Here is a 23,794-nt window from a genome sequence, read left to right on the forward strand (position 1 = left end):
TTTTTCCAGAGCGAGAAAGCCCTGCCGATGAAGCGATGCGGGATCACCGCCGTATCTCAATTACCAAACTACCCCTACGATAGTTTTGAAATGCCCATTAATCCCATTAATATGACAGGCCCACTCAATTGTCATTACAAATGACAAAATGTAAGCCGGTTTTATCTTTTAGGAATTTTTAATAATTATATATCTGTTTTAAAACCAATTTCTTACCTTCGAAATTTTAACAAAGGAATATGCGTTCGAATTCCCTGATTTGATTCCGGCCTACCTCCTTTTCACTCTCCGGATAAGTACCTCTCATCTTCTTTCTGGCTACTCAAATGTTTTATTTTGCTTCCATTTCCCTGCCAATTTCTGTTCGACGGCTAAAAATTAGATCACATTACCCGTCGTTTTGATTTGGTCTAGCTCACTGCCAACATCACAGGTTGATAAAATTCTGCGGCGGGCAAGGTAAGTTTCAAGCTTCAAGTGGATATTTTTAAAATTTCCCTTTTTCTTTTGGTGTAATTCGGAGTGGAGAAGCTGGGCTCGCATTAGTTTTGTTTTGTTTTGTTTGCCAAGTATTCTTTTGTTCGTGCTGATCTGGTTGATGTCTTCCGTTGTAGATGCATTTATGCTTCAAATGGATATTTTGATTTTTTTTTCTTTACTTTCGCATCTGAAGCTTTTCTGCTTATGGGTTCGGATATGGTATTTATGCCAGTGTAAAAGATTCGGAGTTTAAAATTTTAGCTGCTTGTGAAAATGGTAGAATTTCCTTTTTGAGGATTAGTCATGTTCCTTATTGCAGTAAGGAGAAGTATTCATTGCCTATTAGAGTCAGTTTGTCCATGTATTTCCTTGAAACTTTATCGGTTAGTTACAGAAGTCATAAGGCATAAGTTTGCTAGCCAGTAGGTTTTATGACCGCTGGAATTAGATTTTTGCTTTGTTTCTCTTCAGTTAATTCATGCTATCATGGGAAGTAAAAAAAATCATTTGTCTGTTTCAAAAGCTTGAAACTATTAAGCCAGCGTCAGTCTTCATTCTCTCTTGGTGGAGGAAGATTCAGCCACTTCAATAGGCTAGATGAGGTTCTTCTTCCTCTATCTACCTCTGACGTTAGCTAGTGGTGGAAATTGAGACATCTTGATATTCCACGTTAGTATCCTTGTTGGTCTGGCTACTATAAAAGCGTATTCATTTTCCGATCAGGGAGTTTTACCGGTTGTTTGGACCTCCTTCCTTTATTAGGTGTATTAGGTGATCATTTTGTTGAAGGTTTTATTTCCTTGATTTTTCTTCCTCCATTTATTAGATTGCTCTTTCCAAACTTAGCCCCTGTTTTCCCAACCAATTTTGTTCTTATCCTACTTTTAGTCGTTGGAGGAATCCAATAAATTGTCTTCTAGAAATTTATGAATGGGCAGTGTTAGGGCCATTTCACTCTACTAAGATTTTAGCAGACTCCCCATTCCTTTAAATATTTTGTTAGTTATATTTTCTTGTATTGATAACAGTGGTGTTTGTGTCTCAGGTGTCCATCTGCTTATTGACCTGAACTTCCTAGAAGGAGAATCCTTTTATCAAGATGACGCATTTGCTACCTGCATATTGCACCTTAACTCCAGCCACTAACCTAAAGCCTCAGGTTGAACGAGTGAAGTATTCATCAACATATCTTCCTGCTGTCCCTCTTCGACCATCTAGATTTTTATCAAAAGTCCCTAGTTCTACTAGAAAAGGAAATATCCAAAGATTCCATATCTTCTGTGCTGCCACCTTACCCACAAGCCAAGAAGCTCAAAGTCTCTCCCATTCCAACCAAGTTCACAGTGATGGCTCCAAGCCCAAGCGAGTCATGGTCATTGGTGGGGATGGATATTGTGGTTGGGCCACTGCCCTTCACCTTTCCAACAAAAATTATGAGGTTGCCATTGTTGACAGTCTGATTCGTCGCCTATTTGACCACCAGCTTGGCCTGGACTCTTTAACACCCATCGCATCTATCCATGATCGTATCCAACGTTGGAAATCTCTCACGGGGAAGTCCATCAAGCTCTACATAGGTGATATTTGTGACTTTGAATTCCTCTCAGAAACAATGAAATCTTTTGAGCCAGATTCTGTGGTCCACTTTGGTGAACAAAGATCTGCTCCTTACTCCATGATTGACCGTTCCAGAGCGGTGTTCACACAGCAAAACAATGTGATTGGGACACTGAATGTTCTGTTTGCTATAAAAGAATTTGCAGAAGAGTGTCACTTGGTCAAGCTTGGGACCATGGGTGAATATGGTACTCCAAATATCGATATTGAGGAAGGGTATATAACAATTACACATAATGGTAGAACAGATACTTTACCATATCCCAAGCAGGCTAGCTCTTTCTACCATCTGAGTAAAGTGCACGACTCAAATAACATAGCATTTACCTGTAAAGCTTGGGGAATCCGTGCAACTGACCTGAACCAAGGTGTTGTTTATGGTGTGAGAACTGATGAGACAGAGATGCATGACGAGCTGTGCAACAGGTTTGACTATGATGGGGTGTTTGGAACAGCATTGAATCGGTTCTGTGTTCAGGCAGCTGTTGGGCACCCACTCACTGTGTATGGTAAAGGTGGGCAGGTAAGACTCTTATTTACTCCTCCCCGTCATTTGCTGTTGTTTTTCTTTTATAGAGACCCGGCTGGAAATTGCACACTATGGCATGTGATGTACTCTAGTTATAAATTGCTTGCAGACAGGGACCTAAGGGAGCAGCTTTATAGCATTCAAACCATGTCTTTGTTGTGTCTTTAGTGAGGCCTTCTTTTGTCTTAATTTTGCTACTCCTGCATTTCAGACTCGAGGTTATCTTGACATTAGAGACACGGTCCAATGCGTTGAGCTGGCCATTGCAAACCCAGCCAAGCCTGGTGAATTTCGAGTCTTCAATCAATTCACCGAGCAGTTCTCTGTGAACGACCTCGCTCACCTGGTCACCAAGGCAGGAGAGAAGCTTGGATTGGAGGTCAGCACTGTGTCCGTTCCAAATCCGCGAGTGGAAGCAGAAGAACACTACTATAATGCAAAGCACACAAAATTAATTGAACTAGGCCTTCAACCTCACCTTCTATCCGATTCACTTCTGGATTCACTGCTCAACATTGCCATCCAATTCAAGGGCCGAGTCGATCAGCAGCAGATCATGCCAAATGTTTCATGGAAAAAGATAGGAGTTAAAACGAGAACAGTTGTATCTTAAGAAACCCCTTTATTGTTTCTTCCAAAACTCTTTTTTCCTTTGGGAGTTTTTTATACATTAATGTCAAACATTATCAAAGTACTGTATTTTTCGTGCTTTACCCAAAAGCTCACCCGCAAGAAATTTTGATAGCTTTCGATTTGAGAGGGCTTTAATAAAAACCCTCTTTCAAAAATAAGCGTATGCTGCTTGTATGTGGCGGGCACACGGTATTCTTTAGTAAAAGGCGAAAGAATAGTTCGCTATGTGCTCACCACGCAACTTCGTACCTTTTCCTCTCGTGAGCTCGGTTATATAACGATTTGTCACGTTTCTCTTTGGATCCTATGTGGGACTAACGCTAGCGAATAGTTGCAGTTCGTCAGTTAACCTTTTCGTTTATTAGTTAAAAAAACACGCTACGTCACACTCGCCGCTCCGCTCCCGTCGTCCAAGGGACGAGACGGCGAAGCTCTTTTTCCTTCAATTTTTCTCACGATTGGAAGACCAATTTCTTGCCACCACCCTCTTTTGCGGGTTTCATGACCATCTTCAAATCTCTTCCCTAAACTTGAACTCTGGTGTAAAATCTTTAATTCTCTCTATTATTTCCAGTGAAATAGGAAAATAACTGAATAAAGATCTAAATCCGAAGAAACTTATGCTGCTTACTGAGCTCTGTTTTCTTATTGTTTTCCTTTACGACTCTCCTATCTAATTCGAAAGTGGGAATTGAGAGATACATCAGCTTGGAAGGTTTAAACAGGACGCAGAGAGGAAAGGACTGCATCTTTCAGGGAGCTATCTATCTGCATGGCAGCTTTGAACTCATCAAACGTCACCTTCCCATCACTGTTTGTATCCATCTGATCGAAAATCTCATCTAACTTTCCTGGTTCTGTTATATCCGCAGGAAGGCACTCCTCCGGCAAGGCCTGCACAGTTGAGTTGAAGCAAGGGTTTTTAACCAAATTTAAACAAAAAAAAATGATTAATAGATTTTTTAGAAGATGGGTTGAGAAATTACTCTAAGTATTGACGCTACTTCTTCCTTTGTGATGCACCCTGACCTATCTGTATCGTACATCTGATTCCAAAATATAAGGCTAAGTCATCTTATTGAGCTTTAACGAGCTAAATTTAGACGAAAAAGATTTCAAATTGTTGAATGAATGGATTGACTCTTGCATTTTGATTCTATGCAGTGTCGGTAAGAAAAATTACCTGAAAGCAGAGCTGGAGCGCGTCATCTCCATGGGAATTCCGCAAGCTGGAAAAGCCGCACAGGATCTCTCTCATATCTACAGTTCCATCCCGGTTGTTATCAAATAGATCAAAAACTCGCGCAGCAAGCGGAAGCAGTGAATTCATGTTCATAGCTTTCAGCACTTGTTCAAACTCCGACAGGGTTGCATTATCTCCTTTAGCACAACTGCGTTTCATAAGTGTTTTTTTTTTTAGCATTAACGAACTAGAGGAATACATAAATGGTTTCTTAAAAGTTCTACGAAGGTAAGAATTTTTCCTTGAAATCATCTGAATTTCCATTTCTGTACAATGTTATGATGTGTAGAGAAGATATAAAGGAGCAAAGGCAACTCACATTTTCTTAAAATTCATCCTTAAATTCTCAAGTTCTTCGGGAGTGAGGTCATGGGATCCTAACAGAGTTCTCAACTTCTTGGTTGTCAGGAAGACTCTGCTACTCATGACACTAGCCATTGCAGCCACTCGGAATTTCCGTCGAGCATTAAAAGTTTGTAGCCGAGAAACCACTTCTGAGTCCATGAGTTCTTGCTTTGCCGAATCACCAATCACCCATGGATGCAGTAGTACCTGTTTAGTAGTCGACCAATAAATTTCTCGACTGAATTGAATCGAGTGCTCAAACAAAAACTGAGCAATCGAATCTCAATGAGTTCTTGAACTGTTCAAGTTTCTTATTAAGATTTGAAGCTGATTAGTCTCTTGGAGATTTAAAACTGGTAATCAATTCCAGCTGGTTCTCTTCAGACAATCAATCATTTGAAGGGAAAATTTTTTAGCTACAAATAAAGAGAATGGTAACTATGAGTGAATGTGATCAAAGTACTACCTCTTGAGCAGTGGGTCTTCGATGAGGATCAACTGCAAGTAGACTGGAGATCAATTGTTTTGCTGAAGAAGATATGGTCTTCCATGTGTGTTCATCAAAACTGAAGTCACCCTGAACAGAATTACTTATGAATCAGTTATTCTGTAATTACATGTGTAACCACGCATCAGTTCCTATTGAAGATGAGAAAAAAAAAAACGAAAAGGAAAAGAACACGAAAAAGTAAGTTCCGTGGGATGACAAACTCACAGCTAGTATCATTTTCTGCTTGTCCCTATTTGATCTTGCATGAAAAGGGGGGTACCTAAACCAATTCCATGATAATACGGTTAACAAGGTGAATTAAATGTAAAAGTCTAAAAGATCTGATTCTAGGGTTACTTACCCAGAGAGAAGGATATACAGGATTACCCCCAAAGACCACATATCATTTGCAGGGGACACCCCTACTTGAGACAAAGCTTCTGGAGAGACATAGTCTATCGATCCAAACAGCCCCACTACAGGGTCAGTGAAATCTTCTACAGAGCTCAATCCAAAATCCATGATCTTCAGAGGTGAACTGTCACCGCCGTTCAAGAAAAGACAGTTCTCCGGCTTCAGGTCTCGGTGTACAATGCTCGCCCGATGAAGAGCAGCCAGACCTTGAGCTATTTGTCTCACCACGGCCGCTGCCTCAACCTCGGAGTACTTGTGATGAGCTACTATTCTATCAAACAGTTCACCACCGGAACAGAGCTCTAACACAAGGTGGACACCATTTTGATCTTCATATACATCAAACAAATGTATCACGTTTGGGTGAGGTGAAACATCTTCCACGACTTTCCTCATTACAAGAATTTCATTTGTTAACAGGGCATCCGAGATGGAGACCTGTTTCCATGTGGGGAATCCTGTCCTTGGCATTCCAGGTGGGGTGTACCCAAACCTCTTCAGAGTTTTGATGGCTACCTGGGTGTTCCTTCCATCCGATTTGCTGATTCCTTTTCTCACAACTGAGAATCCACCGTGTCCAAGAATGTCATCAACTTCATAATCATCGCACAATCTTCTTCGCTCCTGCCTCATCACTGGTATAAGACCTCTATCAGGAGAACACTGACTGCTGATATCTCTCTTACCTGCACTCAAATAGAGAACTGAGCAGCTCAGACGCAGACATCAAGGATTAAACTAACTCAAACATTAATTATCTGACCGAAACCTGTTCAAATTATTGCGATAGAGATTGGATGGCACTCAAAACACCCAAGTCAATGGAACTCAAAGACAGACACTTAAATGTTCATTTAGACTAGACATCGATTTCAAAGACCAAGAATAGACACAGAGAAGAATCAGCACTACAGATCATTACCTTCCAATCCAGAGACGAAACAGCTGAGGAACCAAAAGAAATGCTGAAAGCCGTCTCAAATCTATGGATTCCATGTTTTGAAACAGCCCAACATCATGACCGATTCTCCCACCAGCAAAGAACCAAGAGGCAAGGAAGATCCGCAAGAAAATCCCAGAACGAGTTGAACAATTCGGGGAGAGAGACTTCCCAAAACAGAATTAGGCGAGGGGAAGAGGTGCAAAACAGATGATTTCTTGCAGGGACAGATGGGAGCAGATAACGATTGAGATTGACCAAGGAGCAGTACCCACTGGCATGCAGCATAGAATATAAACAAATGTATGAGAAGATAATATAAAACTATGGAGGGAATAAAATTTGTTGTACTAAGTGGTGAAGAAATGCAGACAATGGGAACGAGTCAACTAAGCTGTAAACTAGCAAGGTCTGCTACTTCAGCTCTTCACCTTGGTCCTGTAAAGGCTAGTCATTCTAGATTGGGTATGGTTTGTTCTAGTCTAGGTTGAACTAGTCGAGCTAATAATTCGTAGAGTTCAGACGCAAATTTGAAGAACACTATTTGAACTTTTTTTTATCTTTTTCTGTAGTTACCAGGAAATCCAAGCTTGGTTAGTGGCGATTCAATTATCCAGACCATAACCCAAAATAGCTCTACCTGTCGTACCACGTTTATTCAAGGTAAATTTAGCAAATCCAACCGTAAAGCGAACGTCGATTGAACACGACAATGAGGGCCCAGTTAATCCAATTAACCAGAACTTCCGTTCACCAAACCACGTCAACCCATTCTTTTTTTCTTTCTTATTGGGACGAGATTATCATTCAATCATCAAACGCGAGTCAGTAATTCATTCTTTTAAAAGATATAGCAGTTCTTTTCCTGCTACCGTACAGGGACGCCAATGAGTCTCATCTGAAGTGATGTCAGATTAGTTTTTTATAAATATCAAAACCAGCATAACAAGTATTAACAACAGGTCACCTAAAGCAATGCTCTCACAGCAAATACGCAAAGAGCAACAAACAGGGAAGAAGCATCTCTAGTGCGTACAGGAATCGTTCAAAAAGCAGTACTACTTGATTAACATATGGAGAAAAATCAAATTTTAATTGTCAACCACCACGGAACAAAAGATTATTCCTATTACAACATCCGCTTGAAAACTTCGAAGGACAAAACAAACTAACTCTATCACTGATCGCCTGGGAGACTCTTGATAATATCCGAATCACCTGAGAAAAATTAGAAGATAAACATTAAACATTTTAGATGATGACAGAAGAAAGTAAATCTTATTTTGATATACCAACCTGGATCGATAATGCTGAGGCAGCAGACCCGGTAATATTTACCACAAGCAGTCCCCAGATCTACATTGTCTGATAACAAAAAAAGTAGAGCAAGAAATCCCACACTTCATGAGCACCACCACACCTTGATAACTAATGAGAATTGCCAGATTTTTGTTTACCATTTCTTTGCTAACATAAAGATCTGACAGCACTAATTGCACAGAGGCAACCAAAATATTTAGCTTTCAAGAAACAGACAAAAGACCTCCAAAGAATTCTGAATGAATTTCTGATGTCGGGTGTTGGAACCTTTTAAAGCGTCTAGATAAATCTAATTTTTCTTTAATCAACACATATATCCTCACATCACTCAAAAAATAATAATAAAGAAAAATAATCTCTCAAGTAAGCCTGCCAAAGCTTGTGACACATGTCTCAAAAGTGAGTTCCTTCTTGAAGCAAGCAGTGTATATTGGTTAATTTCCTCAAACACGGCAAAGAAGAATGTTATTTTAACAAACATGGCTATCAACTAGTGACCTATGGGAACCCAGGCATTGGAAAAGTTTGTTAGACTCAAAGGTCTAGAAAGCTGTCAATACCAGAATATAAATAAGCAGCACGAACACTTCACATGTGATATAAAAAACACATAACCTAGAACTGGGACGATGAAATAGCACACCAACAATACTAAAAAGCTACCAATTAAAATGAAAACACAAGGAAAAGGCCTCTTCCAGTCAGCACAGGCAAAAAACAGGTATTTTTGGATTCCGCTTAATAGAAAATCTACACTGAATACTCAAATCCATATTGACATTAATCGCAGGCTTAGAGTTGTTTAGTTAAAATATTAAACACATTTTTTTAAGATATAAACCACAAACATCAACTTCTCCTGTAACCCAATATTCTACATTTGAAGCAAAAAAATGACGAAATTGAACAAAAACAAAAATGATCATAAAGACGTGTGAATTCCTTACTTCCATTGAAATGGTGCACTCCACACTTCCCCAGCATAGCATAGTATTCAATCTCTGACTTCCTAAGGGGAGGACAATTATTGGCAATAATTACCAACTTTCCTGCAAGCAAAACAAAATAACACAAGAAAATGTCAATGAACTATGGCTACAGAAAGCAAACTTCCACATCATCCCTAAGAGAAAAGTGCATATATCTTAATGACCTGCACGTCATTTTGCAGAAGTTTTAGCTACAAAAGGAACGTTTCCAAGTTTCTACATGAAAAATCGTAATATGGGACAATCAAACTTTATCCAAGCCATTTCTTATCCGATCAAACCATCCCATACAACACAAGACAACAGAAAGGCAAACTACAATTATCCATGACGTCTTCGTTTCGAAAATTATAATACAAATAATCTGATATTATGCCAAATAGCAAGCGAGCACTTTCGTCTCTTTCACCCTCCGTAATTTTATTTTAACCGTGCTTAGTCGAGAGCAGATTTGTCTAAATCGTCTCCAGAAAAAGGTTCACATAAGAGAAAGCTCAGGTGCATCGATCAGTAACCAAACGGGTCGAAGAAAAAACAGAGAAAAGTATGTTCAGCTCTGTCAACTACCTTTAGAGCTCCTCAGAGATTTAAGGACGGTCTTGTAACCAAGGGTGTACTTCCCGCTCTTCATCACAAGAGCGAGTCTGTTGTTGATACTCTCATGAGTCTTCTTCTGCAATATTACCAAGAAAAGAAACATCAGCAAAACAAACACAGCTGAAATAAAGACAAAAATCTAACAATCCTTCACAAACTACGAAATAAAAGCAAGTACAGAATCCTAAAATACAAAACATTAAGAGGAACGAATAAAAGATTGGATCTGGTATGCATAGCTGAAGTTGTAAAATCATAGAATAAAAATGGAACCAGATATAAGAACAGAACAAGTCCCGGACATTTTACCGTCTTCTTGGCGGCCACCATGGCTGCAACAAATCCCTCAGTCTCTCCCTCCCTGGGTACGATCTTCTACCCGCAGACGAGAAACCCTAGGTGCTTATAAAGGGTGTTGCTTCTTTACAACAAACCCTACAGCCAAAGATTTTCAAAAAATACCCTTGTCTAATGCACATATTTACCAAAACTTTTATTCATCTGAATAGGGCCCATAGAGGTGTCCCGCAGAGCCCAAAACCCCCGCCGTCAACTGAGATGAAGCTGTCACGAAGAATGGCAATCAAGGAATTACATAAAAAGAAATTTTAGAGAATTTTAAAATTAATTATTATTATTATTTTACTTAGCCCTTGTTTTAGTCTCAAATTTTAGAGTATTTTAACTCGACTTATTTGAAAAAAAATGCTTACTGTTAATTTGAGACTAAATCTTTCCTTCAAGGATTAATTTATTTAAATAAAATTTTGAATTATATCACTAAATTGTAGATTTCATAAAATAATAAAGTTAGCTTGCTTGGAAAGAGCAACCATAAGGAAAATATCACCCACTTAACCCTTCCGAGTCCTAAAAGACCGATGGGAAGGGTTATACCTACCCCTCCCGTGTGGAATCACAAGACCCTTCCCCTCTTGTGCTTAAAGTAGGGGTGGCATCGAATTGAACTAGTTTGCGATTAACTCGAGTTTGGCTCGATTTAAATCCGATTTCTAATTCAGGTTTCTGAAAGTAAACGAGCCGAACCCAAACAAAGCTCGATTCAGTTCGCGAGCTCTTGAACCGGCTTGTTTACTTAAAGAGTCAAGAGTCAGGATTCGGGAGTTGGGACCGGACGTGAAACATTTCCCTTCTGAATTTTCAACGGACGCAAAATGGTGTTTCCAGCTTCCTGTCACAGCTAATCCACAAGGGCTGCACTGGTTAAGCATCAGTCATGATGTCGATTAGAAAAGGGGTATAGGTTCAAATTTTGTGGAGAAATTTTCCATTTGCTATTATATGCAAGTGGAGGTTGGACTTGGACTTGTTTAGATTTTTCGAAAATGAAGAAAAAGCTTTAAGGGTGAGTAAATGTCAGATTTCGTTGAGGCCTCCCAGCAGTGGAGCCTCCGTTGTGCGTTATTGTTTTTGCGGCATGTTGGAACATAGCCAAGGTCGGTACTCGGTGCGCCATCGTCGATTACGACATTGGCCAATGTCAAGGTGGTGAGGGAGGCCGGCATAGGGCATTGCTCTCTGCGCGTGATTGGAGGTTGAATATGACCTCCAAGGTTTAGACTGAGTTGGATGCGACTCACGCGTTCCAAACCACGTAACCAAGTCGATTGGGCTCAGTAATCCTTAGAAAAAAATGTTGAGTGTGGGATTTGAACCCACCCCTTCAACTTAAATTTTTGAAAAATGACCTTGAGGCCATCTCACTTTAAGCGTAATTGTTCGATACATTTAATAGAAATTAGAATAACTATAAAATCAGTCTATTTGTTTTAAATGCCATTTCTCATTTAATTCATATGAATTAAAAAATCATGTATATATATATAAATATATAAATACATATTTATGATCATTTTTATCTTATGAAAATTTTTATTTAGGATTTTATGCATATGTTTTGTTGACCTAAATATAAGGAATTAATAATTGGCATCAATTTTAGTCAATTATTTTGGTATAATATTTTTGTTTATACTTGAATAATCCAATAATAGCCACAATATTCTTAATTATGAAAATTTATAGTAATATTAAGCTTAGTCACATAAAATTAATGACATAAAAATATGATTAATCATGAATATATAATAATTTAACTCCATAGGATAAAATGTCATATTTAAGTAATTAATCAAGATAAGATAGAAATATTTTTTAAAAAATCTAGTTGCCCACATGCCTAGAAAATTATTTTACAGACATATTTTGAACCCATCATAAAGTGATATAAATCACTCATGTGTTATAATCTAAGCTCACAATAAATATTATAATGACATATTGATTTATTTGTTTGAATTTATTTACGTAGGTAAATATTCGATATTTGGCTTCATTGTGTGTTTTTGTAAGGTTGTTGTTTATTTTTCAATTGTTCAAACTTTATTTTTTCCAAATTTTGATTCCTCCTATATTATTCCTCTTATCACGAGTGCATAGACCTTTATTTTGGCAGTTCGAGTGGATAAACCTTCAAAACCCATAGAATCTAATACCCAAATTTGAAACATGTTTTTTTATGTAAAATTTTAAATGTAGTTTGGAGCTTGAACTCGAACTCTGTCAAAATTATTGGGCTCGAACTCGAGTTCAAAATATTTAAATCAAACTCAACTCGAACATAAGTAAGTTCGGCCTCGACTCAATTCGATGTCACCCTAGTTGAAAGTTAAGCAGGATGGTACCCTTCTCCTTCTCAAAGTTTAGGAAAAAGGGTCCCCGGGCATTGTTTTAATAATTTATTGTTAAAAGTAATGTCCTCATAAGTTGTATATAAAATTCGTTTAGATTCTAAAATTCAGCACAATAGACGACTCTTGTCCATTTCTTTGAGACTCTCACCCAAATTACAGTGAAACGGGCATTTAATCACGATTAAATCACAGTTTAAGTGGAATCTAAAACAAAGTCAGACCCACCAACCCCATTATTGATATCCAAACTAGCACATCTAAACTCTGTATAAACCAGAGCCTGCAAGCCATAAGCAGGTGATGTACTGTTTAAACCTTAATTACGGTGAAGGAAGCTCCCGACTCAAAGAAAAGATCATGGCATTGGTAGCAATTTTGGATATACTTGATTTTCCTTTTCATGCGGATTTTGTTTCAAAAAGGTTGGTTCACGTCAGTTACAAACAGATTTATATTTTGGATATATTTGGTTCACGTCTGTGCAAAAGTTTTCCAACGGGATTATGGTAATCACTGTCATGATCGTGGAAAATCAAGGTCAGAATCCCGACAATGCACAGCACAGAACCCACAAGAAGCTTGTCATTGCACTCAACCCAATGAAACTTAAGCTGGCTGGCACCATAGAATGAGAGAGCAACCAGAGATGTCATCACAGTTATAGTGCTGCTAACAAATAAAGGAGATCAGTAAAGAGCATACAGCATATTTAGCAACCAGAACAATTATGGGAGCTAAAAAAAATTTCATTAGGTCTTCAAATAAGCTAGCCCATAAATGGGTAGCCCATCCCAATCAGGTTCACCCTTTGTGGAAGTTCAGTATTGTCCTTCTTTAGCCTCAGCCAAACGTGATAAAAATCTGATCTTTCAACAATCTGTACTCATATTTAGAACTCGATTGTTTTCTCATATGAACTTATAAGATTTTTTCTTTCATGAAATGAACTTTAGATTTTCAACAAAAAGAAAACTCGTGCACCCATTTACCTGAAAAGCAGCACTGTAATAGCCAGCACCATCATAGAGGATGAGTTGCCAACAGCAAGAAATACAGGAAGTGTAGAGGCACAGGGAGACAAAGCAGGCACAAGGATAAGGCCTGCAACAGCCATCTTCTCCATGGGGTGGTTGTGTGGGTGACTGTGACCACCTTTTCCAAGCAAAAATAACAGAACATAGCCTCCTCCAAGAACAATCAGCAACAATGAAGCTAGTTTATGGGCTGTTTCCTCCCCCGCTATGGTGTTTGCCATGGTAATTGCCATTATACCAAGGAGTGAAGTGGAAATTACATGCAAGACAGCCCCAAATGCAGCTGTTCACAGAACAATAAAATGAAGTGAGATCGTTGAAATGTCCAATACCTGAGAATTCTGTTCACATCATCTATTGCGGAGAACTAAATAAACATGTTTATTCAATTATATTTTCAGGAAGATCTTTCATTGGGAATCATGCAAGAATAGCTATCTCACACAGTTAATCTAAAAGTAAATACAAAAGAACTATACAAAAGAAAAAAGAAAAAGAAAAAGAGACAGCAGACTCTTATAGAGGATAAAAGGTCTTGTTGCAGGAAATATTGGTAAGAACTCTCATTTCATAAAAAATGAAGAAATATGTGACCACTAATTAATATATGTGTTAAGAATATTAGGCATAAGGAATCATGAATGCATGAATAGATAGGATATAGTATCATAAACAGTCTATGCCATGTTGGAAATTTAACATGACCTGTGGCCTGAACCATGTAGCAGTAGGCTAAATGAACCCTCCTCCATTCTTCTCAAAACAGAAAGCTTCCGTGAATTTAGAGAAGCTCATTTGAGCTACTGTATTTGATAACAAAAATATAAACAATAACGTTTCTAACAAATTTTACTGCCAGCAAACCTTAATTCAGCATCTTGTGCTAGAACTAAACTAGTAAAACATCAAGCCTATTCCACATCCAAAACCCACTGTCGATTCTTGGATTGATTCAGCTCCCATTTTGTGAAAAACAACTATGGGTTAAATTTCAGCATTACTTTTTTCTTTTGTTGAATTTATAATATGCACCAGCTGTTGTACAGTAGATCATCTTCAAATTCTCCTGTCCTCTGGAGTCTCTATGCAATCATACACAGTACATAAGTCTGTTACGGGGAGAGTCATTATCAATGGTCCAGCTCATACTCAAGGTACTTAGGCAGTCCTGAATTTTGAGAGCGTTTCTTGTGACACATAAAGCCAAACGTCCATTTGGAGGAGAAGAGAATTTGCGGTTGAAAACATGCTGAAGGAACAGATCATTGCATTCACATCTAATGGACTTAGATTCAATTCATGCATCCAAAATTTTCATATCCCTGCAATGAGAACGTCTTAACGCTTTCCACTCAACTGCAAAGTGACCAAACTCAATGGCACAAATCACTTGGATACCATGTTAAACATAAACTGGTCAAACCAGTCACTTGATGCTAATGACTCAACAGGAAAGCCATTAGTTTTGTTTTCAGAATCAAGTGAAAACGAAGGCAGCAACCAAAGAAGCTCCCTATTTCTCTCACTATTTGACAGTGATTTCACTATTATAGAAGCAGTGGAAGCATCAGGTTTGATATTTCTCTCAGCCATCTTATGAAGAAGTAGGATGGCCTTAACTTTTTCATTCTGCCGGCAGTATGCACCTATAAGTGTATTAAAGGTGACCACATTTGGCTCATAGCCTTTCTCTTCCATTTCCAAGAACAAATCACTTGCTTCTTGCAGTTTTCGCTCTCTGCAGAGTCCATTGATCATGAGAGTATATGTTACAACATTTGGCATTAAACCTATTTCTCCCAATTTATGGAACTGCTCCTTTGCCATTCTAACGTTCCCAACTTTCCACAACCCATATATGATGGAATTAGAGAACTCAATATTTGGTTTAATTCCATATTTGCTTATTCCATGAGAAAGTTCTATTGCTTCTGTAAACATATGGAACTTGCAAAGCCCATCAATCATTATTTTATAGGTCAATGTATTGGGACACTGGCCACGATCTTGCATCTCAAGAAGAAGCTTTTCTGCACCTGTAAAGTTTCCTTTCAAGCAAAGTCCACTTAATAAAGTATTAAATGTAATAAGTGTAGGCTCGATTCCCTCTCTTATCATCTCTCTATAAATAACCACAGCCTCATCCACCCTTCTATTCTTACAATATCCATTAATTAACACATTGTAACTAACAACATCACATCCAAAACCCCTACCACCCATAGACTTGAAAACTTTTCTTGCTTTACCAAGCTTACTTTCCAAGCAAAGTCCGTCCATCAATGTAGTGTAAATGATACCATCAGGTTTCACTCCTCTTTGTACCATCAGCTCTAATAAATTACAAGCTTCTCCCACTTTTCCTTCTTTACAAAGTGCATCAGTCAACACATTGAAGGTTACTACATTTGGCAGGATCCCTTTGCTCCCCATTTCACTAAATAGTTTCATGGCCACTTCCCATTTACCAGCACGACAAAGGCCACTAATTAGTGAACTATAAACAACCACATCTTGCCCAACTCCCCTGTCAATCATTTCTATGAACAGGCTAAGAGCTTCATCTATTAACTCTTCTTTGCAAAGATTATCTATAATGATACTGTATGAAACAACATCAGGTTCACAAGCATCTCCACAGAGCATCATTTCATTATGAAACTTAAGTGCAAGTCTTGTGTGGCCGGCTTGGCACAACCCTTTAAGGAGTGTTCCATATGTAACTGCATTATGAGGGTATCCTTTCTCCACCAAGTAAGAGAAAAAATTTGCCGCATCCTCAATTTTATTCACTCTACACAAAGCTTTCACCAACATCGTGAAAGTGACAGCATTTGGACAGATCCCTAGCTTCAGAATTTCACCAAACACAGTAAAGGCATAGCTTGCATAATTCAACTGGGAATACGAATTGACTAGGATGTTAAGGGCATAAATATCGAGAGACACTCCCTGAGAGTGCATTTCTCTGCAAAGCAATATGACAGAGAAGTAATCTTTAGTTTTGGCAATTTTATTTAATATGGGAATGAAATTTGAAACTGGTGGTAGAGGTCTAGAGTGAAGCTTTTGCCTAAAGAGAGTAATAAAACTACTGGGGTCCTCAGGCTCCAATTGAAGATCAGTTTTGGTAAAGCAGGTATGTGAGAAGCTGTTGTCAACCAATTTTTTTGCACTCTTGGATTTCACTCTGGAAGGAATTTTGATAATCGGGGCAAGGGAAGAAACATTACCCCTTTTCATCGTGTTTGTGAAGGAATAACTATATAAAGATGTCAAAGATGCCTAAGATGACTGACTCAACTTTGATAGAAGAACCTACAGACGAGAAGCATCAATTTCTGAGCTCGGCCAACAACTGAAAATAGCTGCCAATGCATGGGAATAAACAAGTGAACCAGTGAAACTGTGGCACTCCCTCCATTATAGACAAATTTTCGGGTGAAATCCTTCATTTCTGTTATAAGTAAAACCTGAAATTGCCAGAAGAAAAGTTTAGAACCTGAACCTTAAAAATAGAAAGAAGAAGGGAAGGGCAAGCCAACTGCCAACTATCTCATAATTATAGAAGAGGAACCATTAGTAAAACAGAGATGAGGGAGAGGCCTGTGCGTACTTCCCCTATTATGTCCGTTTTCTTTTCTGGTTGAGGGCTGACTTGTCCTCCCCCCCTCTCTAATTAGTCAACTCATATGTGATGAGAAGGGAGGGTGGCAGAGAGGACCCGTATGACACTTTAATTCACTGCATTGTATTAAATTTAATTAATATTTAATAGTTTAAAGTTATTTTTTATTTTAAATAATATTATTTAAACCTAATTACTTGATATTTATTCAAATTTGATGGTAGTACTAAATCAATTTTCTAGTGATTGTTTTTATAAGATTATAAAGCACAAATCCATAGACATGAAAATTGGTCCAAGAAAAATCTTACTTAAAAGAAAATTTTGAAAACGATTTCAGGAGATTTTTCTTTTCAATAGTTCTTTAGAAATAGAGTAATACTTACTGAGATGAGTTAGCAGTGGTGCAAACAGGGATGGACGTGGTTTTGGAATGTTGTATTAGATAAAAGAAAAACTAAGTGTATTGGAAATTACGTGTGATATTTATAGTATCGTTTGCCGATATGCCCACCTTGGGTAAGCGGTCGAAGAAGGTAAATTCACTGGTAGTAGTACAAAAAGGAGTCAGACAGGCACTGATCATAATGGATACAAATTCACAATATTGCAGAGGGTGGAATTGGATACCAAGTAGCAAAACAAACAGATGAACTAATTACATACAATGTTTACATGAAGGATGTGAACTTTGATCTTAATGAGAAATTCTCCATTGTTGATGCTCATTAAAAGGATAAAAGGGGGTGAATATTAGATACAGAAAAAACATCAAATATCAAGTTAAAACTGAAAAGGTTCAGCATTACAGTTCTAGGTAATTTTTGTTTTCATTAGAAATCTATGCAAAAGTAAGGCTTTATGTAATCTTTAACAACCCAAAAATGAAAGAGTTTGAAATTAACCACAGCCTTCCAGATGTTTTTCTTTTGCATTCAGAGTAAGAAGCTTTAGACTTACAGGTCAATCCAAGTTCTGAAGGTCATCTGAACTGAAGGCAACTAACGTAATATCATCCACATCTTTCTCCAGGTTATACAGACGTTGGCCTGCACCAAAGCAACAAGTAGTTAGTAACACCTCTCAGAGCCATCTATTGCCAGGCATGGACAATTAATGCCTGTAAAAACAGCAGGATACTATTAAATTAGCAATCCGGTTTACAGAGTAACTTGCCAAAAGAAAGACTAACATAACTAAAACACCTTTAACTAAGACTCTTCTGTGAGACCTCCTCCGGTGAGACTTTTGTAAGACTCCACCTTATTAATTTTGGCTCAATGAGACTTCTTAATATGAAAGTCATGTAAGACTCTTCCATATCTATTCTTCAACACTCCCCCCTCAAGTTGGAGTTTATAATTTCAGTTTGCAATGAAAAAGATTTTTTATCTTCAATCCTGGTTTTCGATCATCATTAGCTATATTTTTTTCATAAATACTAAATCTTCATCTTTGTTCTCCCCCTTTCTTGAATATTTTGGTTACATGAAAATAACCACAACATATGAAACAAAATATTTTTTCTTGTACTTATTATTCTACTTCTCCTACTCAAGTTGGGGATAAAAAGGGCATAGAGACCCATCTTGGACAAAACACAATGTGGGAGGACAAAATTACTCCTAACCGTACAACAAAGCTCCATACACCAGTCAAGATGGTCATAGTCTGAGACACATTTTGCTCAATTTTAAAGGCAAAAAAATGGCCCAACTTTAGGGCTTAACAAAGAAACTACTCCTTTTTAAGGGTAGCTCAAACACAAATCACTTCTTGGGTGAAGAATAAAAAACTTGACTCAAACTAGATGTTGGACACACGACAAACTAAAGAAATACTAGAGGAAAACAACTTTAACTGGAATGAGGAGACTATGCAACACTCATACTTCCAAACGAATCTAGAATATGACCTTTAAAAAAAACTAGGGGAGACTATAACAGTAGAACTTAATAAATTTGACCAAAATAACTTTTTTGGGGTGACCAAAATTTTTGGAGTTGACGATGCGGAAGATACACAACCAAGTAACAAAAATGCAAAACTTGAAAACAACATCAAAGCAAGAAATTTTTGCATACCTTGAACAAGCACATCTTTGAGTGATTAATTCTGACCAAAACTCTCTAATTAGAAGAGAAATTTAGCTAAAAAACTAGGATTTTATGAGAAAAGGAAACTCAATTCACGCCAATGCATGGAGAAAAAATAGGAAAAAGGATAAACTTTCGGCAGAACTGACCTTTAATACTACTGATATCAATATCTCCCATAATATAGATCAAAATCACAAACTGTTTATTGGCTAAGAAACTAAACTCAAAGAGCTTTAATTTGATACCAAATATGACAAAAAGTTTTGTTCCTGAATCTGTTACGACTTATTTATTTTCTTGATTCTGTAGCTCGATGGTTGTTGACTCCAATGTGAATCTCTCCTTACAAATAGATCAAATTGACATGAAATTTTCTCCTTCTGAACTAGATTTCGATACTTTTCATTAAAGTATATTATTTCTTCGTAAAATATACTTCTTTTGAGATAAAGAATCTAATGGATTTCAGACTCTGAAATCTAGCCGAACTGAGTACTCTTTCTTCTTTGGCCCGCATGACCATTGAGTCTTCCAATATTTATATCTCCCTCTAGAAAACTCATATTTAGAATTGGTGTAATAGGTAAGAAAATAGACTTACATATCTTTCATTTGACATATAATTCTCCATAAAAAATCTCGTTCTTGATGGCATAAAACACCTAAAAAATTGAAGTTTCCCTGCTGTTACTCGAAACTCCCTTGTAGTCTGCCCTTTGCCGTTTCAAATATCGATTTTTCATTGTAGAAAACTCAGACTTCCAAAATTCTTTTTGCATGGAAAAGTAGAGTCAAAGATATTTCTGTCAATATATAATTTGCAATATGAAAAGTTCGGTATAGAGGTGTGAACACCAAGAAAACAACGGGTACTGGGATAGGAAAGAAAGAAAAAAGATAGAATATGAAACTAAACTAATAGAGAAGATAGATCAGAAAAGAATCGCATTATCTTTGTGGGTTGACCGAGTCAACTCACAGAACCTACTCTGATACCATATTGAATTTCTGTAAAAGAAAAATACTTCAATGACTTAATGTAATTTGAGTACAATGAGTATCTATTTATAATAGAGGGAACAAATAAAATCCAATTATAATTAAACTACCCTTCTCTCAGTTACATCCAATGTTAAATACTAAAAGATAAATCCTAAAACAATTGAACAACTGAACATAAATAGAAGACTAACATAACTAAAACACCTATAATTGAGACTATTTTGTGAGACCTACTCCTGTGAGACTGTTGTAAGACTCCACTATATTAATTTTGGTATTACGAGACTTCTTACTGTGGGAATCATGTAAGACTCTTCCATATATACTCTTCAACACTAATAAAGAAAATTACAGACAAATATTCCGTATTTCTTGAAGCATCTACAAGAAAAAGAATAAAAATATTTCCTTTAATCAAAGGAAAGAAAACAGAAACAACTTCTATTACATTCTAAACCTTACAAAAGACCAGTTTCTTTCACACTTATGTGCTCACCTCATGTTACAGGCAGAAACAATATAAAAAATCAGTCCTGATTTTCTGCTCAGTGTATTTATTGTTTTGAAGACCCAACCATTGGCTTTATCTTGAACAAATATTTAGTAGAATAGAATGATCAGGAATAAGAAAGGAAAAGATGAGGGACAGCATGAATACAAAGCATTGAACTCATGAAATATATTAAAGGTGTAAAAGAGCTTGCAAGAAGCAAGTTCAAGTTGAATCTGATAAATAAAATCCACAACAGCTGATATCTTGTTCAAATTGAAGAAATGAAACACTAGTGAACTTCAGCTTTTGGAGCTCACACAGCCCCTCTCCCAGCTCCATGATTGCTCGTTGATGATTCTAGCATATACACTACTGTACAATAGCTCCTTACAGTTGGGACTGAACTTGTCCTTGGTCATTCTGAAGCTCCATTTTTGTCCAAGATCACTAAGAAGCTAGAGCAGCATTAAAGACAATCTCACCCACCAGATTAAAGTGATGGTGAAGCCCCACAGTGCACTGCAGAATCCCATGAATTACTGTTTGCTTTGGCTCTTCAGATCTCACCATAATTGCTTCAAGAAAACCATGGCACTTGTTAAACTCTTTGCCATTGAAAACCTGAACTGCTTCATCAAACACACAGTCCCCAACCGGTTCTTTATAGAAATCATTGTCAGAGGACCTATAGGTAATGTGAAAAATAGAGCACTGGCTCCTGAAAGAACTCTAGTCGCTGAACTTCATCCAATCCAGCACAAGGTTAAATGATTTGGCACAAAAGAGGGATCAGAAAGGTTAGGACCGAGGAGGAAAACTTCTGCAACGTTGAAGCAACGGGAAACCAGAGAAAAAATTGTTACTTGGTACCAAGGATTTTGAGAACTTTTTTATCAAACATAAACTGGTGAAACTGGTCACTGAATGCTAGTGACTCAAATGAAAGGCACTAAATTTTCGATCAGCATCAGGAGAAAAGGCCGGTAGCAGCCCAAGAAACTCTCCATATCTCTCTCCATTCGAGAGTAAATCCACTATTATAGAAGCAGTGGAAGCATCTGGTTTGATATTTCTCTCAACCATCTTATGAAGAAGTTGGAAGGCCTTAGCTTTTTTATTCTGCTGGCAATATCCACGCATAAGTGTATTAAAGGTGACCACATTTGGTTCATAGCCTCTCTCTTCCATTTCCAAGAACAAATCACTTGCTTCTTTCAGCTTCCCTTCTGTGCAGAGTCCATTAATCATAACAGTATATGTTACAACATTTGGCAGCAAACCTATTTCTCCAAGTTTCCGGAACTGCTCCATTGCCATTTCAACCTTCCCAACTTTCCACAGCCCATCTATGATAGAATTAGAGAACTTAATATTTGGTTTAATTCCATATTTTCTAATTCCATGAGAAAGGTCTATTGCTTCAATAATAAAATGGTTCTTGCAAAGCCCATCAATCATTATTATATAGGTCAATGTATCGGGGCATTGGCCAAGATCTAGCATCTCATGCAAAAGTTCTTTTGCAGCTTTAAACTTTCCTTCCAAGCAAAGTCCACTTAACAAAGTATTATACGTAATAAGTGTAGGCTTAACTCCCTCACTTATCATCTCTCTATAAATAACCACAGCCTCATCCACCATTTCTTTCTTACAATATCCATTAATTAACACATTAAAACTGACAACATCACGTCTGCATCCCCTACCACCCATAAAATCAAAAAATATTCTTGCTTTACCAAGCTTACCTTGCAAGCAAAGTCCATTCATCAACGTATTGTAAATAATACCATCAGGTTTCACCCCTCTTTGTTCCATCAGCTCTAACAAATTACAGGCTTCTCTAACATTTCCTTCTTTACAAAGTGCATCAGTTAACACATTAAATGTTACTACATTTGGCAGGATCCCTCTGCTTTCCATTTCACTAAATAATTTCATGGCCAATTCCCATTTACCAACACGACAAAGGCCACTAATTAGTGAACTATAAACAACCACATCTTGGCCAACTCCCCTATCACTCATTTCAATGAACAGTTTCAGAGCTTCATCTATTAAACCTTCTTTGCAAAGATTATCTATAATGATACTGTATGAAATAGCATTAGGTTCACAAGCATCTCTACAGCAAACCATTTCATTATGCAACTTAAGTGCAAGCCTTGTGTGGCCAGCTTGGCATAACCCATTAAGGAGTGTTCCATATGTAACTGCATTATGAGGGCATCCTTTCTCCACCATGTCGGAGAAAAAATCCACCGCTTCCTCAATTTTATCCACCCTACACAAAGCTTTCACCAACGTTGTGAAAGTGACAGCATTTGGACAGTGACCACGCTTCAGAATTTCTCCAAACACTGAAAAGGCATAGCTTGCATAATTCAACTGGGTATAAGAATTGGCTAAAATATTAAGCGCATAAAAGTCGAGAGAAACTCCGTGAGCATGCATTTCTCTGCAAAGCGATACGACAGAGAAATAGTTTCTAGTTTTGGCAATTTTATTCAATATTGGAATGAAATTTGAAACTGGTGGTAGGGGCCTAGTAAGGAGCTTTTGCCGAAACAGAGCAATCGAACTACTGATGTCTGCAGGCTCCGATTGGATATCAATTTTTGTATGAAGGACCAGTGAGCAGTTGTAGTCAAACAACCTTTTTGCATTCTTGAGTTTCACTCTAGATGGAATTCTGAAAACCGCGGAGAGGGACGAAAGACTATACCTTTTCATCGTTATGTGAATAAATAACAGAAGAACGACGACGAAGATGACTAAGATGACTAGTTCAAACTTTGATAGAAGAACCTACCGAGGAGAAGCATCCTTGAAAGCGTCTAATTCTGAGGTCAGATGTTGACTGGAAATGGCAGCCATTGTATGGGAATAAAAAAGTGAAGCAACGAAAGAGAAATCTTCAGTGCGTTCCATTTCTTATACAAGATTGGATCAGTAAAACCTAAAATCCTGAAAACAAACATCCAGTAACTGAACCTGAAAAACAGACGGGAGGAGGGGAGGGTAAAAGGCAAACCATTCTAGACAAGTATAAGAGTATGGCCCATTAGAAAGCAATGATAAGTACATGGCCGTTAATGGGCTGGCTTATTATTTTAACCCAAACCCAACGCGTATCCATTAAGAACCCAAAAGACTTATTGGAACCCTTAATAATCTGTAATCCAAGGTAATTTCCACTAAATGGACAAAACTACCCTTATATACAC

At 37.6% G+C, this 23,794-nt stretch overlaps 5 protein-coding genes and 1 non-coding gene across 6 annotated transcripts; 1 reads left to right on the forward strand and 5 right to left on the reverse strand.

Moving 5' to 3' along the window:
* Positions 1-226: 226 nt before the first annotated feature.
* On the forward strand, positions 227-3,317 carry LOC137956146 (UDP-sulfoquinovose synthase, chloroplastic-like). The gene is made up of 3 exons (XM_068803506.1): positions 227-459; positions 1,526-2,620; positions 2,838-3,317. The coding sequence occupies exons 2-3, from the start codon at positions 1,580-1,582 to the stop codon at positions 3,237-3,239; spliced, it is 1,443 nt and encodes a 480-aa protein (XP_068659607.1). The 5' UTR covers positions 227-459; positions 1,526-1,579; the 3' UTR covers positions 3,240-3,317.
* A 67-nt stretch (positions 3,318-3,384) lies between these two features.
* Positions 3,385-3,502, reverse strand: LOC137957405 (U5 spliceosomal RNA). Its single transcript, XR_011113372.1, has one exon. It is a non-coding gene; the product is annotated as a U5 spliceosomal RNA (small nuclear RNA).
* Positions 3,503-3,976: 474 nt separating this feature from the next.
* LOC137955272 (calcium and calcium/calmodulin-dependent serine/threonine-protein kinase-like) lies at positions 3,977-6,682 on the reverse strand. Its single transcript, XM_068802134.1, has 8 exons — positions 6,674-6,682; positions 5,699-6,437; positions 5,563-5,617; positions 5,314-5,424; positions 4,822-5,054; positions 4,443-4,650; positions 4,246-4,305; positions 3,977-4,153 (listed from the first exon to the last, which is right to left on the reverse strand). Exons 2-8 carry the CDS (start codon positions 6,382-6,384, stop codon positions 3,977-3,979), a joined length of 1,530 nt encoding a protein of 509 aa, XP_068658235.1. The 5' UTR covers positions 6,385-6,437; positions 6,674-6,682.
* A 974-nt stretch (positions 6,683-7,656) lies between these two features.
* Positions 7,657-10,013, reverse strand: LOC137955789 (large ribosomal subunit protein eL30). The gene is made up of 5 exons (XM_068802910.1): positions 9,907-10,013; positions 9,568-9,673; positions 8,959-9,060; positions 7,988-8,056; positions 7,657-7,909 (listed from the first exon to the last, which is right to left on the reverse strand). Exons 1-5 carry the CDS (start codon positions 9,925-9,927, stop codon positions 7,869-7,871), a joined length of 339 nt encoding a protein of 112 aa, XP_068659011.1. The 5' UTR covers positions 9,928-10,013; the 3' UTR covers positions 7,657-7,868.
* A 2,491-nt stretch (positions 10,014-12,504) lies between these two features.
* LOC137955127 (uncharacterized) lies at positions 12,505-13,578 on the reverse strand. The gene is made up of 3 exons (XM_068801998.1): positions 13,301-13,578; positions 12,809-12,977; positions 12,505-12,591 (listed from the first exon to the last, which is right to left on the reverse strand). Exons 1-3 carry the CDS (start codon positions 13,576-13,578, stop codon positions 12,505-12,507), a joined length of 534 nt encoding a protein of 177 aa, XP_068658099.1.
* LOC137955128 (protein Rf1, mitochondrial-like) lies at positions 13,553-23,366 on the reverse strand. Its single transcript, XM_068801999.1, has 6 exons — positions 21,503-23,366; positions 21,108-21,226; positions 20,885-21,022; positions 16,664-16,818; positions 14,051-16,313; positions 13,553-13,628 (listed from the first exon to the last, which is right to left on the reverse strand). Exons 1-5 carry the CDS (start codon positions 23,298-23,300, stop codon positions 14,732-14,734), a joined length of 3,792 nt encoding a protein of 1,263 aa, XP_068658100.1. The 5' UTR covers positions 23,301-23,366; the 3' UTR covers positions 13,553-13,628; positions 14,051-14,731.
* Positions 23,367-23,794: the final 428 nt, after the last annotated feature.

The sequence above is a fragment of the Aristolochia californica genome, unplaced genomic scaffold (genome assembly GCF_029961685.1).
Source record: "Aristolochia californica isolate CCGP_79_NKW_82.1479 unplaced genomic scaffold, dmAriCali1.0.hap1 SCAF_2, whole genome shotgun sequence".
Classification (NCBI taxonomy): Eukaryota; Viridiplantae; Streptophyta; class Magnoliopsida; order Piperales; family Aristolochiaceae; genus Aristolochia; species Aristolochia californica.